At 52.8% G+C, this 14,535-nt stretch overlaps 1 protein-coding gene across 1 annotated transcript in view; it reads right to left on the bottom strand.

Annotated features, from left to right (window-relative positions):
• Positions 1 to 310: 310 nt before the first annotated feature.
• P4HTM (prolyl 4-hydroxylase, transmembrane) overlaps positions 311 to 14,535 on the bottom strand; it is a 17,793-nt gene continuing 3,568 nt past the window's right edge. The window contains exons 3-11 of the mRNA XM_007955368.1: positions 14,293 to 14,534; positions 13,973 to 14,054; positions 5,128 to 5,318; positions 4,564 to 4,660; positions 2,916 to 3,078; positions 2,159 to 2,344; positions 1,349 to 1,439; positions 1,019 to 1,142; positions 311 to 531 (exon numbers count right to left, since the gene is read on the bottom strand). Of these exons, the coding sequence (XP_007953559.1) occupies positions 311 to 531; positions 1,019 to 1,142; positions 1,349 to 1,439; positions 2,159 to 2,344; positions 2,916 to 3,078; positions 4,564 to 4,660; positions 5,128 to 5,318; positions 13,973 to 14,054; positions 14,293 to 14,534 (1,397 nt within the window). The remainder of the gene's footprint in view (positions 532 to 1,018; positions 1,143 to 1,348; positions 1,440 to 2,158; positions 2,345 to 2,915; positions 3,079 to 4,563; positions 4,661 to 5,127; positions 5,319 to 13,972; positions 14,055 to 14,292; position 14,535) is intronic.

The following is a 14,535-nucleotide window of genomic DNA, read 5'->3' as shown; positions in this document are numbered from 1 at the left end:
TCACGTGACGTTCGCGGTGCACTACGGGCTGCCAGCCCTCTCCTCCTGCCTGGGTCTCCCTCGCGCCCTCCCAGAACTTGTTGGGTCAGCACCTCGAAGCCGTGTGATTTTATTTGACATTATAAGGGCAGCATGAGTCTGTACACAATAAATAACATGAATGTAGGAACTGCACGCCAGTCACAGCTGGAGGCGGGGGTGAGGCAGGACTTCGTTCAGGCCTTTGGTCTGCAGTTGAGTAGGCGGACACAGGGCCCTTACCTCAGGCAGCGGCCACCCGGAGGGGTAGAAACCAGGACCAACCCTCCCCTCAGAGTTCCACACGGGCATCGCTGTACGCCCGGTCCAGGGCCCACTCGGGCTGCGAGTGGGCGCCACCTTCACGGGCTAAGCGTGCCATCTCCTGCTGGAAGAGTGCCTGCCTCGCTCGGCTAGGATCTACGTTGATCCAGTTGTTGGCGATCCACTTGGTGCCGCGCGTGACCAGGCAGCCTCCGTGCAGCGAGTAGTCGTCAACGTCGCCCACCCAGCCTGCAGGGGTCGGTGGTGTGAGCAAGGGAAATGCTGAGAGGGTCCTTAGGCTGAGCTGGTCCAAACTTGGCTCTTCTGGTTCAAGGGCTCAGGGTGGGCCCAGCTATGCACACACCTCAAGTAGCAAATGCCCCACCCCACAGCCTCCTTGGGAGCTCAGCATCTCAGCCACCTAGTACTTTCTCCACACCACTGGCCCTCTAAGACCAGCTTACTTAACTGCCAGGCCTGTCCACAGCCCTTTCCTGCTTGGGTTGGTAAGGGACATGGGTCCATAGGCCCAGAAAGCAGGTAAGTTGGGGCATGAGGGAGGACAGGTCAAGATGATCCAGGTGTCTGCACAGGTGCTGGGGCAACCTGCTGAAGTCAGCAGGGATGCTCTTTGGGAGGGCACTAGGGGCAGAATGCTATTTGAGGATGGCTAGAAACAGCCCTACAGGGGCCTGGGTAAGGAGAAGGGCACCATGGCCTGGCCATAAGCACTCACCTTGCCCATCAGGCAAGTAGTTGTACCAAAAGACTGCTGTGCCCTGCTGGGGTTTAACACGCAGATTCCCCTTGTCACAGTGTTTCCGAGTGTCACGAAGGTCAACATCATCCTGAATCAGACTCTGTGGGCAGCAAGTTGCTGGGGTTTATAGGCTGACCACACTGCATGGCCAGGAGCCAAGGCCAGACAGCCAAAGATGGCCCAGAGGCAAACCAGCCAGATGTGGGAGCACATTTGGGCCTTCCTCCCAGGCCTAGAAGGGTATGTACTAGATGAGCCCAAGGCCAAGCCAGCCCACTGGGATAATCGCCTGGCCAGGGCCCTTACCATTTCATCGTAGGTCCTGTTGTCTGCTACAGGGAAGACAGTCTCACCCCCGCCGGTGACGTTGTTCAAATAAAACAGCACCGTCATGTAGCTGTAAGGCAGTGGGACTGCTGAGCAGGTCTCTAGCTGTATGACATGCCCAGGGGCTCATTGTTGGCAGGATAGGCTGCCTGGGTTCCCAGGGGCCAGAGGGACACGCCAGTGCCAAGATGCCCCTAGTCCCACCCTTCCCCTACAAGCCCAGTTTTTCTGCATGTCAATGTTTTTTGTGGCAAAGCTCACAGGAGTATTTAGATAAATTACATGGCCCTGACCAAGGGCCCAAATTGGAAAGGTAGACTAGCAGAAGCAGCAAGTTCATGCAGAAGGGCTGGTCAGGGACTGCAAGGGGCTGAGCCAGAGCTGCCACATGGAAAGGACAGACCTGCCTCTGTACCTTGGCAACGGGGGCACACAAGAGAGAGAAGATGGAGCCTCCAGCAGTAGAGGCAGGATCGATATCTGGGACAGATGGTGAAAGCACTGGAGGCTCAGCCTTTCCCCTAGCCTCAGACCTCTGGGGGCAAGTTTCAGTGTATGTAGGTACCTCAATCTCTGTTGATTTGTGTGGGTAAGATGATCATCAGCCAGCCCTATCCTGCCACTTGGTAAACAACTTGGAGGGAGACACAAGCGCTTCATCAACCAGGATGGCCTCAGTGCTCTTCTGGCCCCATGCAGAGGGGCATGTTCACAGGATAGGACTGTGCCTGTGACACAGGGGTGCCTGGTCTGGGAGGTGGAGGCAGCCCCCAAGTAGGAGGTACTTACCGACAGGAGGTCTCGAAGGGTACAGACTCGTTGGCTACCAACTTGGTGTGAGAACAGATGGTCTCTGGGTACACGGGCCCACTGTCCACATGGGCATGGTAGTGGCCTCCTTCACCATACCGCACAACCTGTAGTGGTTCACTGAGCTCCACGATCTCAGGTGACAGGCGGGTAAGACGCAGCACCCTGGTGGGCAGTGAGTGGTCAGCTGGGCACCCTGAAGGAGTCAGCCAAGATGGACCCTGGACCTGCCCCTGCCCAACTTCCCTGGAAGTCCCATGAACCACTGCTCTGTAGAGCATGAACGGATCACTCGTGATGAGCCCTTCTCCCAGCTTATCAGATGCCCATTGGGTGGGAAGGGAGATTCCATTAAGTTTGGGGGCACAGACTCAGGCTTGCTGACTCTACTCCATCATCCCCCAACAAGGAGGTTGTTGATCTAAAGCCCCTAGCTGTTCAAGGGCAGGAGGTCCTATGAGCAGAGAAAAGGGGTCATTTCTTTCAATTGGCTGAAAACAAACACTCATATCTATTTCTAATCCCAATTGTATATTGTTTGCCTACAACTAAAGCTGATTTGTGTTAATTGCCCATCTTTCCACAGGTCTCCATCCTGGTCTAACAAGTGGAATTTAATCCTGGGGTGGCAGATCAATTCTGTCTTCTCAGCCCCAGTCAGGGGCTTCTGAGGGGCCCCTGAACATCTCTCCTGTACCAGGCCAGAGGTAGGGAGAGAACAGCCTCAGGTGCTCACCTCTGGCGGATGGCACGCATGACGTGGTGGGCACCCTCACCCTGGTAGAGCCATGTGTGGTGGCTATTCCGTACCAGCTCACTGGTCTCTGCCTTGTGGCTTCTCATATACTTGTGGAAGTCCCGCAGGTCCATGTTGGAAAACTCTTGCAGGCTCAGCACTCCTGCACAACAGGACCTGGCATCAGTGTCTCCCAAGCCCATGAGGGGACGCTGCAGCAGCAGGCTGCACCTCCCTATCTACCCCAAAGGCAGCAGCAGCCCCTGGCCTCAGACACTAGAGGGCTGTGTGCACTTGTACCCCACCTGGACTCTTGGGTCAGATGAACCAGTTTCCATCATGTCAGACCCGAAGGGAAGACCCAAATAAGTCTCTCATTTCCTCAACTAAACCTTCTGATTTGGCCGTGAAAGGGAAGAAGCCCAGTTCCTATAACAGTGGCCAGAGCAGAGTCTCCAAAGGAAGCTTGAGACATGTGGCCTGGACCTTAGGCTAAGGACCACCCTGACCTTCTAGCCTGACTATGAAGAGTGTGGTGGCCACTCTCCAGTCCTGTGGAGGGTAAGGAGACAGTAGCCAGCACTGGATCTCCTCCAGAACGTTCCACACTGTAAGGTGCAAGCTGGGCCCAGTCCCCAGGGGATGCCTCATGACCTCAGGTCCCATCCTGGATAAAATCTATCTGGCCAGTCCCACTTGCTAGGTCACTGGCCTACCTTGGCAAAGAAAACCAGGCTGCTCCCCCAAATGGGGACCCTATCCCCATTCTTGCCCAACCCCCAAAGCAGGGGCTCTGCCTTCTTGGGGTTCTAGAAGAGTAGCTGGTGTGTTTGCTCCATGTTATCCTGGCTGACCCAAGGGAGACATCTGCCCCCCCTTGGTCCAGATTTTTCTGAGGATGAGAGACACTCAAGGGCTGTGGGTCTGTAACCAGCTCTATACATGGGGCTGTAGCAGCAGGATGCCCCTCCAGCCCTAGAAACAAGCCAGATTCTTCAATCTGGGTTCACCAGCCATAAGGCCATTCTTCCCTGGCCGATTTTGCTGCCGTATCTTCCTCAGTTGGTTCAGAATTTGAGTATAAGGCTGATGACTACAGCTGAGAAACTTCCTGGGTTATTCCCAAAAGGGAGAACTGCTCACATGACAGCTTTCCTGACCATGCCCATCTCCTGTAGTTAGCAACACCACCACTTCTGTGTCTCAGCACAGCTTCAGGTGGCAGAAGGAAAAGGGAGACCTGCCTGTAGGGGCAGACTGCTACCCTGAGTGGCTGGAGATAGGTAGATGCAGCAGGGCAAGCAGCCAAGCTCAAGCCTGGCCTCACTGTCACCAGGTTTCTTCACTCACTCTGCCCTCTGCCAACAAACAGCACTACCTCCTGCAGCCCAGACTCTATCTGATGAGAGCCAAATGGATCTCTGTGAATTGTTCTCAGGTGCCGCCAAGAGGAATCAGACGGGCTGGCTGCCTGCCCTCTTGGGGTTAGGAGCAAGGATGGACCTGCACCTCCACATCTCTAGCCACTTTAGAAGCAGAGCAGAGAGGCTGTCTGGCTATCGGGGCAGCACCTACACTTTCAAGATGGTGCACCTGGGAGTGGGCAGGAAGCTCATAGGGACAGAACTGTGGTGAGGTGTGAGCTCACCATCACCATCAGGGTCAGCCTTGATCGCAGAGTACATCTCCTGAATGCTCTCTGGAGTCATCCACCGTCCATTTCCCAGGCGAGTCTGGGCCAAGACCTGCAGCACAAGAGGGTCCATTGGTGGGGGTTGGCCCCAATAATGGTGAGTGATCAGAGCACAAATGGCCCAGTTCTTGCTGTAGGGCTAAGGTTTCAGGTGAGGGCATGGGCACAGGATAGAGTCTGAGGGTCCCTGGAAAGAATTGAGGGTAGGCAGAGAAGTCCAGAGGCATCTGGGGAGAAAGCCGGACGCCAGTCAAGAAGCCTGAGGGCCGTAGGCACTTCTAGCCCTGCTGGAACTGTGGCCTCCATGGGGTGCACTGGTGGCTAGTTGAAGGCAGAGTAAGGGACAGACCTCTGTCCCGTTTAGATACTCCAGGGGGCATGGGGAAGGCCCTAGACCTGGACATGCCCAAGCTAACTTGGGGTGGCATCTCACTGTTGGGGCTAGGGCTGAGCTGAACAAGTGACTCTGCCCAAGTGGCACTCCCACTTTGTGCCTATTCCAGGTCCTAGGATCCCAACCTCACGGAGCTGCAGGCGCCCATCATGGTTCTGGTCCAGCAGCCGGAAGAGATCCAGCTGGCTGACCTGCATCGTGCCCATTGCCTCCTCATACTCCTCAGTGGGCAGGATCTGGCTGCGTTGTAACCCCTTCATCTGTGCCAGGTGGATGATGAGCCGACACTCCTCATCAGTCAGAAAGCCAGGGATTTCTGCCGTAAAAGAAGGTGGGTAGTGAGGCTTAGGACTTAGCTAAGGCATTGATGCACCCAATACCTTCCTCCCTGCAGGGCTCCTGGAGCCTGGAGGATTCCCTGTCCCCTAATAGCACACTCCCTTATATCACACACTCCATGTACTCTGTACTCTGGCCTCCGGTCAAGCTGTCCTGCAAAGGTTGGCCAGCGTTTGGAATGTGGGACCTTGGTCTTCCATGATAAAAACACATTTCTAGGAAGTGGTAGAAGGTAAACTGGAGTTAAGCTGTACCTGAGTTAAGCTCTTTCCATCTTGGGGTGGAGCCAAAGGCCATAGGGTGGACCTCCACTTTTATATATTTAAAAAGTGGGGGGATAGTAGCTTGTTCTTGCTTTCATTTTTGCTTTTCAGTATTGTTCAAATAAAAATAAGCAAGGCACAAGACATCCAAGTGGTCTAGGTGAGTCCAAGTGCCTTACCCACCATTCTTTTGCACAAGTGGGTATTGGTTATCTGACCAAGGCTGGGTTGTTGACATCCTAGGCTTGGAGGTCAGGGAGAGTCGCTTAGATTTTTGACAGATGCTGGTCTCTGAGAAGATGCCCTAGGTGCCCTTTGCTTCTCCAATTCCTTCAGGCACAAATACACGCTGAGTGGCTGTTCCATGCCACTAAGCCCCTGAGTATAGGTCAGGCCCTGGCCATAGCTCCAGTGGCTGGATGCCCTCGTTTTAGTAGGCAGCTTGGTGGAGCTGGAAAGCCCTCTCCTGGAATCCTCAATCCCATGTCCTGGAATCCTCAGTTCCTTCCAGGGCAGGAGCCCAGGCTTTGCTTCATTCTCTTGCTGTGGAAGAGGACTTGACTTCTTTAGATGGGGGACAGTAGTCCACACAGGGGCTGTCTGAGAGGATGAAACACTGCTGATGGGTCCTCTCAGAATTCCTGCAAAGGGGCCTGCCACTTATCTTTTTTATTTTTTTATGATTTGGGTGAAAGTTCACAGAGCAAATTCACTTTTCAAACAGCAGTTCATACATATTTTGTCTCATGACATTGACTGCAATTCCCCATGGTGTAACAGTTTTCTTCTCACTTCCTCCCTGTAGTACCTCTTCCCTGTGCCCTTCCCTCCCATGCAATCCTGCCCCTCGAGCTGTCTCCCTGTGTAAACACTGCCCTGCTGTTCTCCCACGATTGCTCCAAGAAATGTATCTCCCTAATGTAAATGTTCAGCCCATATGCCTGGCTGGAAGCCACAGGAGTGAGTTCAATTCCAGACCTGAAGGGTAACTAGGGACCATAGTCTCAGGGGTCTCACCAGGCTCCTGCCACTTATCTTGCACTATACTCCCACCATGAAGTTCAGTCATTGCCAAGAGGGAGGAAAATGGCCACTGTGAGGCAGGATTAGAGCAGTTTTGAATAGTAATCACAACAGACCATATACCAGGTGTCCTAAGCACTTCATAATTCTTACCTTAATTCTTACACTTGTAATAGAACATCGGATCACTTTACTTTGCCTTTCTTATCATTAAGGAACCCCAACCACAGAGAGATCAGAGACTTCTCCTGGGCCACCTAAGAATCCATGCCACCTACCAGGAATAGGTGACCCAGATAGGATGACACTGTGGACAAGACAAAGGTCCCCAGGCCAGCCTACCTACCCCTACACCCCTACCAGCTCAACGAACCCAGGAAGGATGTGAGCCAGGTATTGGGAGACAGCCCTGCTGGACAATGGGGCTAGGACAAATTGCTAATCAACAGTTACTCTTGAATTTTTTTTTTTTTTTTTTTTAAGTAAACCAAAAAAGAAAAGACAGGCCCAGATTTCTTTGGTTTATTAGGTGCCTGTAATCCACAGGCCCAAATAGTCCCCTACCTTATCCCACCCGTGCCGTGCGCTAATCAAATGCAAACAACCCACCCAGGCCAGTGTGCTGGGACCTTTCCGGGTGGGTTCAAGCACACGTGAGAGCTGGGCAAACACCAGCATGATCCCATCTCTGCTGGCTCCTGGGTTGCATGTGCCCTCCTATAAAGCCCTCACCCTCGGCCCACTCAGGCCAAGACAGACAAAACAGGTCATAGAGCGAAGGCTGTGGCTACCATTGGTGCTGATGGTGCTGTGGGGTGATGGCAGGACAGGGGCTCCTGGGACCTCTTGTGATGCATGCCCGTTCCCCAAGCCATGGTGCTGTCACAACATCACTATGCAGAGATGCAGTTGCCCAACTTGCTGGACCACAACACAGCAGCATGAAGTTCCAGTCATTGCCAGTAATCAGTCAGCTGGCTACCCCTCCTTGCCCGGGAGTGCCAGCCCCACGCCTTCGTCTTCCGCTGTTCCCTCTTTGCCCCTGTGCGCCTTGACAGGTAGAGCAGAGACTTCCAGATGTAGATGGGGGCCTGTCTTCAGCCGGGACCTGCTCCTGCAGTAACTTGCCTCTTCACGAACCCTTGCTGAGCACCAGTCAGTGAAGGCACTGATGGGAGTAGGAGGAAGATGGATTGTTTGGTCAGCGTCACCTGTGGTGTCCCTAGCAGAGAGGAGTAGGTACCTATGGGATCAGAGTAGATGTAGGCAGGAGACCACCAGCTGTGAGCACCATGGGGTCTGACCCTCAGACTAGGAGAAAGCCTCAAACCAAACTCACTGCCATTTAGTCAATTCCAACTCATAGGGACCCCCTTTGAGTTTCCGAGGCAGTAAATCTTTACGGAAGTAGATTGCCTTAGATTCTGCGGAGCAGCTGGTGGATTTGAACCACCAACCTTCCAGTTAACAATCAAATGCCTTAGTCATTGTGCCTAGGATAGTCGGACACAAACTATCAAGGTTCTTGAATGCCAAGGTGGAGGTGGAGAGCCAGGAGCACCTCTTTACTGAGGTGTGGGAGCTCAGTCTGCCCAAGGAATTCCAGCAAGAGATAGAGCCATGGCCTCTCCTGGGCCTCAGGCATGCCTCGACCCATCCAGTAGCCTTTTCTTGCAAAGAGTCCCAAGACAGAAAGGCCAATTCCTCTTCTTTAGCCTACCCAACCCTATGAACAGCTGCTCCCTCAGCGCCCTCCTCCAAGAGCAAAGGCCTTTTCCAGAGCCTCCAGCGACCATGCCAGCAACAATGGGTTCTTTCACTGCACAAGGACAAGGCCCCCTGCAGTCTTTGCCAACCTCAGCCCTGGCCAGAGACTGCAGGGCCCTGAAGGCCTTTCAGAACAAGAGAGATGGCCCTGCCTTCTCCCTCCAAAATAGGAGAAAAGGCCCAAGATGCAAGGCCCCTCCCACATCCCTCTATCAACAGAAAACAGCTAACTCAGCTGGAGCGGGTGATACTCAGGAAAAAAGCCTGGGCTACGGGCAGAGGGGGAGTAGAGACAAGACAGCAGCTCTGGGAGCCAGGATGGAGGGTGGGGGTGCAAGCATGCAGAAAACCAGGCTGCAGGGCAGTTGCTAGGTGACCACTAGAGTGTCGTTGCCCAGCAACCCATGGGGAGTCACCAGTCACACAGCAGCACCAGAAGCACAGAGAGGCCCCAGCTGAATTGAGGGCCCAGCTCACAGCCCCCAAGCCCTACTCTTGAGCATCCTGATGGCCCTCAGCTTGTTCCCCACAGGGCTGTCTACCCTTGCCGCAGCCCATGTGAGGTCTTGCTGTGCTCCCATTATGGCCTGCTACAAGTGCCTGAGGCATTTGACTGCTAACCAAAAGGTTCAAACCCACCAGCCACTCCTGGGAAGGAAGACTGGGCCATCTACTTCAGTAAATATTTACTGACTCAGAAACCTAAAGGGGGTCGCTATAAGTCAGAATCAACTCGATGGCAGTGAGTTTTTTTTTTTTTTTTTACTACTACCCTTGGCCAGCCATTCTGCACTGCAGATGCTTCCCCGGCAGCCCACAAGAGTCTGCATGGCCTCTAGGCTGCTTTCAGCACTTTTAAATAACTCCCCAAGGACATCAGGTAAAGAGTCCCTCTGGCAGGAAACAAAGGGGGACTCCCACAACAGGAGTCTGTCTCCCAAAGGGCAGAGAACTAGGGGGAACGGGGGCCTATCACCGCCATGCTGCTATTCCAGTGGGTGCCTCATACCAGTTCCTCTGTCCTAGTGCCGTCTGCCACCTGCAAGGACTGTGAACTGCAGGACATGATCATCCAAAGAGGCCCTGGACATGTTCTGCAACATGTCAGCAACTTTTGTGAGCCCCAAGCATGCAGCATCTCTTACATATCCCTTATAAGTGCCTCCATGCTAACTCCTGGCTCAGTGAGAAAATGATGTTAAGAAGAGATACCCAAGAAGAGATGTTAAGATGTTAAGAGATGCATGGTTAGAGCTTTAAAAAACAAAAACACAACAACTTTTTACACGTTTTCACATATTTTCACTGCCATTGAATGGATTCTGACTCACAGCAACCCCTCTTTGGGTTTTTAAGGCAGTATCTCTACAGAAGTAGATTGCCCAACCTTCCTTCTGAAGAGTACCTGGTGGGTTTGAACCACCAGCCTTCTGGTTAGCAGTCGAATGCCTCAGGCACTATGCCACCAGAGCTTCTTTTTACACATGGGACATTGCTAAAACAACAAAAACCAACCAACCAACTGAACAACAACAAAAAAAACCTGCTGAGGAGGTGGTAGCTGGAGGACAGCCCTTCCCTAAGACCCAGTTTCCAAAAGCAGAGCATCAGACAAGAGGGTTTTTAGTTCGCTAGGTGGAATAGACAGGGTCGGAGGCCGCCTCATGGCCTGTGCCCTCTGAGCAGTGCCCCTCTGATCCAGTGAAGGTCGGGCTCTCTCTGCACAACGGGACACCCTCTGGCCCCTTGGATTTCAGATTGTGACCTGGACTCCTGGCTGGAGGTATTGAAGGCAGGGCCTACTGCCCCATGCAGGATTGGCGCCTACCCTGAGACGGCTGCAGCTGGACCCCATGTGTGTACACAACTTCCTACGAGGCATACATGGAGGGGCTTATGTGCTGAATGGGGTGATGCAGAGCCACCGGCTCCTTGTGGCCACTGCCTATTCCTGGAGCTGAACCAACAGCACTCTGCAGCTGGTCCTCAACGGGTGGCACCATCACCAGTGCCCAAGTAGGATTCTTCAGAGGTTGGGGAGCCTGGGACTTTGTAGCCATGGCTCTGTAGTGGCCAGGCAAAATGTGTGTGCTCCCCTGGAGATACATATAACAAAAAACTCCAAACGCACTGCCCCCGTAGAGCTGATTCCAACTCAAAGCGACCCCTCCTTGGGTTTCCAAGGCGGTATCACTATGAAGTAGATTGCCCAACCTTCCTTCCAAGGAGTGGCTGGTGGGTTTGAACAACCAGCCTTCTGGTTAGCAGTCAAATCCCTTAGTCACTACACCATCAGAGCTCCCTGGAGATAGAAAGGTAGGTAGGTAATTAGGTAGGTAGGTAGATCGCAGCTAAGGCCAGTCTACCACCCACAAGCCCAACACTTCAGCCTTGGGCGATGCTCACCCTGGGCAGGATGCTCTTTGTCAAGGCCCAGACAGACCCAATTCCATCTACAGACCCTTACTGGCACATGAAACAGCAGAGGTAAAGAGGGTCCATGCAGAAAGCTACATTAAGCTGCTTAAAAACCTGACTAATATGCACACTAAAATTTCTTTCCCTACTTCTGACCAACCAGTGTTTTTCATGAACACAGTGGTCTTATACAGTTGCCTATTTTCTTAAGCTGGAAGTCCTATAATAAACCAGGTTGCGATTTTCAAATGTTTTTACATACTGATGGCAGTTACTGTTTTATCTTCAATAATTAAGAAAACAAAATTCTCGTTGGTCCATCAGAAGTGCAGAAGTGCCCTGTGCTGCCCTTGAGGAGGGTGCTGAATCAGGAGGCCCAGCCCAGGGTAGTGGTGGAGGCCACTCTGAGCAAGCAGGCAGGTGCTGGATTGGAAATACATGGTAACCCCCTCCAGCCAGCCACTAATTACCAGCACTAGATACGGCTCTTGGCATAAGACACAGTAAGAAAAAGTCAGGCCTTTCACACATACAGCTCACCTCGGAGGCAGAGACACAAATGACACAAATAAATGCAGAAGATCATTTCCTACAGCTGAGTAGATGCCTAACACCTGACAGAAGGTACTATCTGTGGGAAGAACCAGGCTTGAATCTTCCAGTGACAGGAATAGCACATACAAAGCCCCGGGGCAGCAATGAGCTTGGTGTCTGAGAATCAATGGGGAGTGGGTGTGAGGTGAGGAAGGAGATGAAGTCTGAGAGGTGAGAGGGCCTGGGGACACCGAATGAGATTTAGAAGTGTAATAGGAAGTCTTGGAGACTTTCAAGGGAGGGAATGATGAGATTTTTCTGCCAGGTAAAGACAGAATTAGTGTAGAATGAGGTGAGACGAGGGGAGATGTGAGCCACAAGAAAGTGGGTAACATCCCCAGAGAGGTGACAATGACTCAGAACTGTAGCACCTCCCTTCTAAACTGAACTTGTCAGGGCAAAGTCCTCAGCATACTCCTGATGACCCAAACCTTTGGGAAATGCCTACCACAGTCAGGGGAGGTCCTTTGGTGGCCCAGGTCCCACTCACCAAATGTCTCCAGGACAGCTGGGAAACAGGAAATGCTCCCTGAAGAGAGACTGGAGGCTGCATGGGGTCAAATGACTTTCTCAGGGCACCCTATTTATTATTTCAGCAACATATGAGATTCTGCCTTAGCTGTCTGCAGTAACTATCACTTTCTATCATGTATATTTATTTATTCATTGTCTGACTCCTCCCCACTTGAATGTCAGCTCTAGTTTTTGTTTTGTTTCCCTATATTGTTCAATGCAGGAGCTCTGGTAGCATAGTGCCTAAGGCACTTGACTGCTAACCAGAAGGCTGGCGGTTCAAACCCACCAGCTACTCCTCAGAAGGAAGATGGGGCAATCTACTTCCGTAGTGATACTGCCTCGGAAACCCAAGGAGGGGTCGCTATGAGTTGGGTCGGAGTCGATGGCACATAACAACAACAACAACAACAACATTGTTCAGTGCTGTGTTCCCAGCACCTAGAACAATGTTTGCCAGAGACGTCAATGTTATTTAATAGTAATCATCATCATAATCACCTCTTAGGGCCACTACCACAAAAGAAGTGACATCATAACCTATTTCCCCACAATTAGCAAGCATGTCATCGTTCCCACAGGTCTAAGCATAACCCCCAGCCAGGGCCCTCCCCCCCAGGGGTGACGTAGCATTTTGTCATCAGATGATCTGCTCAGCCCCAGCCCTCTTCTTAAAGCCCCCTACCCTCTCCATCCCCCAGCAGCTGGGAATGGCCCCAAGTTGGCAGAAATGTGTGCTAATGAACTGGGGTACCCAGGGCTGGGCTAGGCAAACCTACCCTAGGCAAGGTCTGTAGGTCTGGGGCCCACACCTTGAATGACACCTGTACACTTTGAAGGATTTCTGCGTCTTCACAGCTAGTACTCTAGAGTGTAGGCTCTTGAGCCAGGCTACCTGTATTCCAATCTTGGTTTCACCACTGAACTGGGTGTATGAGTCTGCCTCACTTTACCACCCACTAACTAGCCTGAGTGTGGGAACTATGTCTGTCTCACAGGGGGGGTTGTAAGGATTAAATAAGATGATCACAAGATGCTTGCAACCTAACACATAACAAGAGCTCAGAAAACATGAGCTATGAGGCTGGCTCCAAATGACCCACCCTGGAGGGCTCTGTCTTTGTGCTGAACACAGAGACTCCACCAATGCTGTTTGTAGCAAAGGCTGGTTTCCCAGTGGTGTCCACATCTGGACAGACTGCTTCTTGTCAGACCACAGGGCCCACTTTGAGGGTAAGATTCCCCCAACCTGCCCCCAGAGGCTCTGAGATCAGCTCTAGATCAGCTCTAGGTAATCAGTTTCTCACCCTCTTCCACCTCTAGAATGGGACAGAATTCATGGTCGTAAAAACAAACAAACCAACTCACTATCATCATCAAGTCAGTTCTGACTCATAGAGACCCTGTAAGACAGGGTAGTACTGCCCCATAGGGTTTCAAAGGCCATAATCTTTATGGAACTGCAATGACACATCTTTATCCCATGGAGCAGCTAGTGGGTTCCAACACCTTTCAGTTAGCAGCTGAGCACTTTAGTCACTGTGCCACCTACGCTCCCCTGGAATGCCTAAACCAAACCAAACGAAACACACTGCCGTGGAATCGGATGTGACTCATAGTGACCTCTCCTTGGGTTTCCGAGGTGGTATCACTTCCCAGGAGTGGCTTGTGGGTTTGAATCACCAGCCTTCTGGTTAGCAGTCAAATGCCTTAGGCACTGCGCCCCCAGAGCTCCTCTGGAATGCCTAAAACAGTATTAAGAAATGTTTAGGCAATAGCTTCAGGCTCACATTGCCTAGCCCAGTGATGGAATCACTGCAGAAAGTAGGGGTGAGAGAGGGAGTCACCTTGTTAACCCTGCAAAGGTCACCTTGTAACCCTGTTATGTGGGTGGAGCTGCATACTTTACTTTGATAAACATGGGGTGGAAAAAGAAAGGGCTACTTTGAAGCAGCCATTTTCAAAACAGATGTCACGTGGTCAAAATCAGTGTCAAGGCAGCCACCGAACCGCAGCCCCACTGGCCCTTCCCAGGAGCGCGGAACTGACTTACCGAAGAGCAGAGGCTTGAGGCTGAGGGTTCGGATGAAATGGTCCCTGTCAGCGACCAGCTGGACTTTACGCTCGTGCCCTACCTAAGGAAGAGAGGTACAGCGGGCAGCTCCTTGGCCAGGCTGCCTGGGCCTCCCTCTTCGTCGCCCGAGGAGGAGACTGTCGACCCGGCCAAGTGCGCGCCGGTGGGCGAGTGGGTGCGCGCGGGGCCGGCACGCATGGCGCCGGGAGCAGAGTGGGGACCCTGGAAAGCACTGCCGATGTCTGTCCTTTCTGGCTCGGTCCTGCAGAATATGAAGCAGGGAGAACGGGGATCCTCACCTTGATGCCCTCAAGCCGGGTGAGGGGGCCCAGGGTTGGCACGGGCCCCGGGCCCTGGGCGCGGCGTTGGGGCCCTGGGTCGGTGCTTTCGTCTCCGTTGCTGTAGTGCACGAAGAGGAGCAGCGCCAGCACGTTGCCCAGGTACAGGTGCACGAACACCATCAGCACTAGGAAATAAGCGCGCGAGCAGATGCCGCGGGGCTTGCACAGCGGCCGCACCGGCGCGTCCTCCCCGCTGCCCAG

The sequence above is a fragment of the Orycteropus afer genome, unplaced genomic scaffold (assembly GCF_000298275.1).
Source record: "Orycteropus afer afer isolate SDZICR_OR568_19922 unplaced genomic scaffold, OryAfe1.0 scaffold00498, whole genome shotgun sequence".
Taxonomy (NCBI): domain Eukaryota; kingdom Metazoa; phylum Chordata; class Mammalia; order Tubulidentata; family Orycteropodidae; genus Orycteropus; species Orycteropus afer.
The sequence above is the reverse complement of the archived record's forward strand: the minus strand, read 5'-3'. Positions and strand labels throughout refer to the sequence as shown.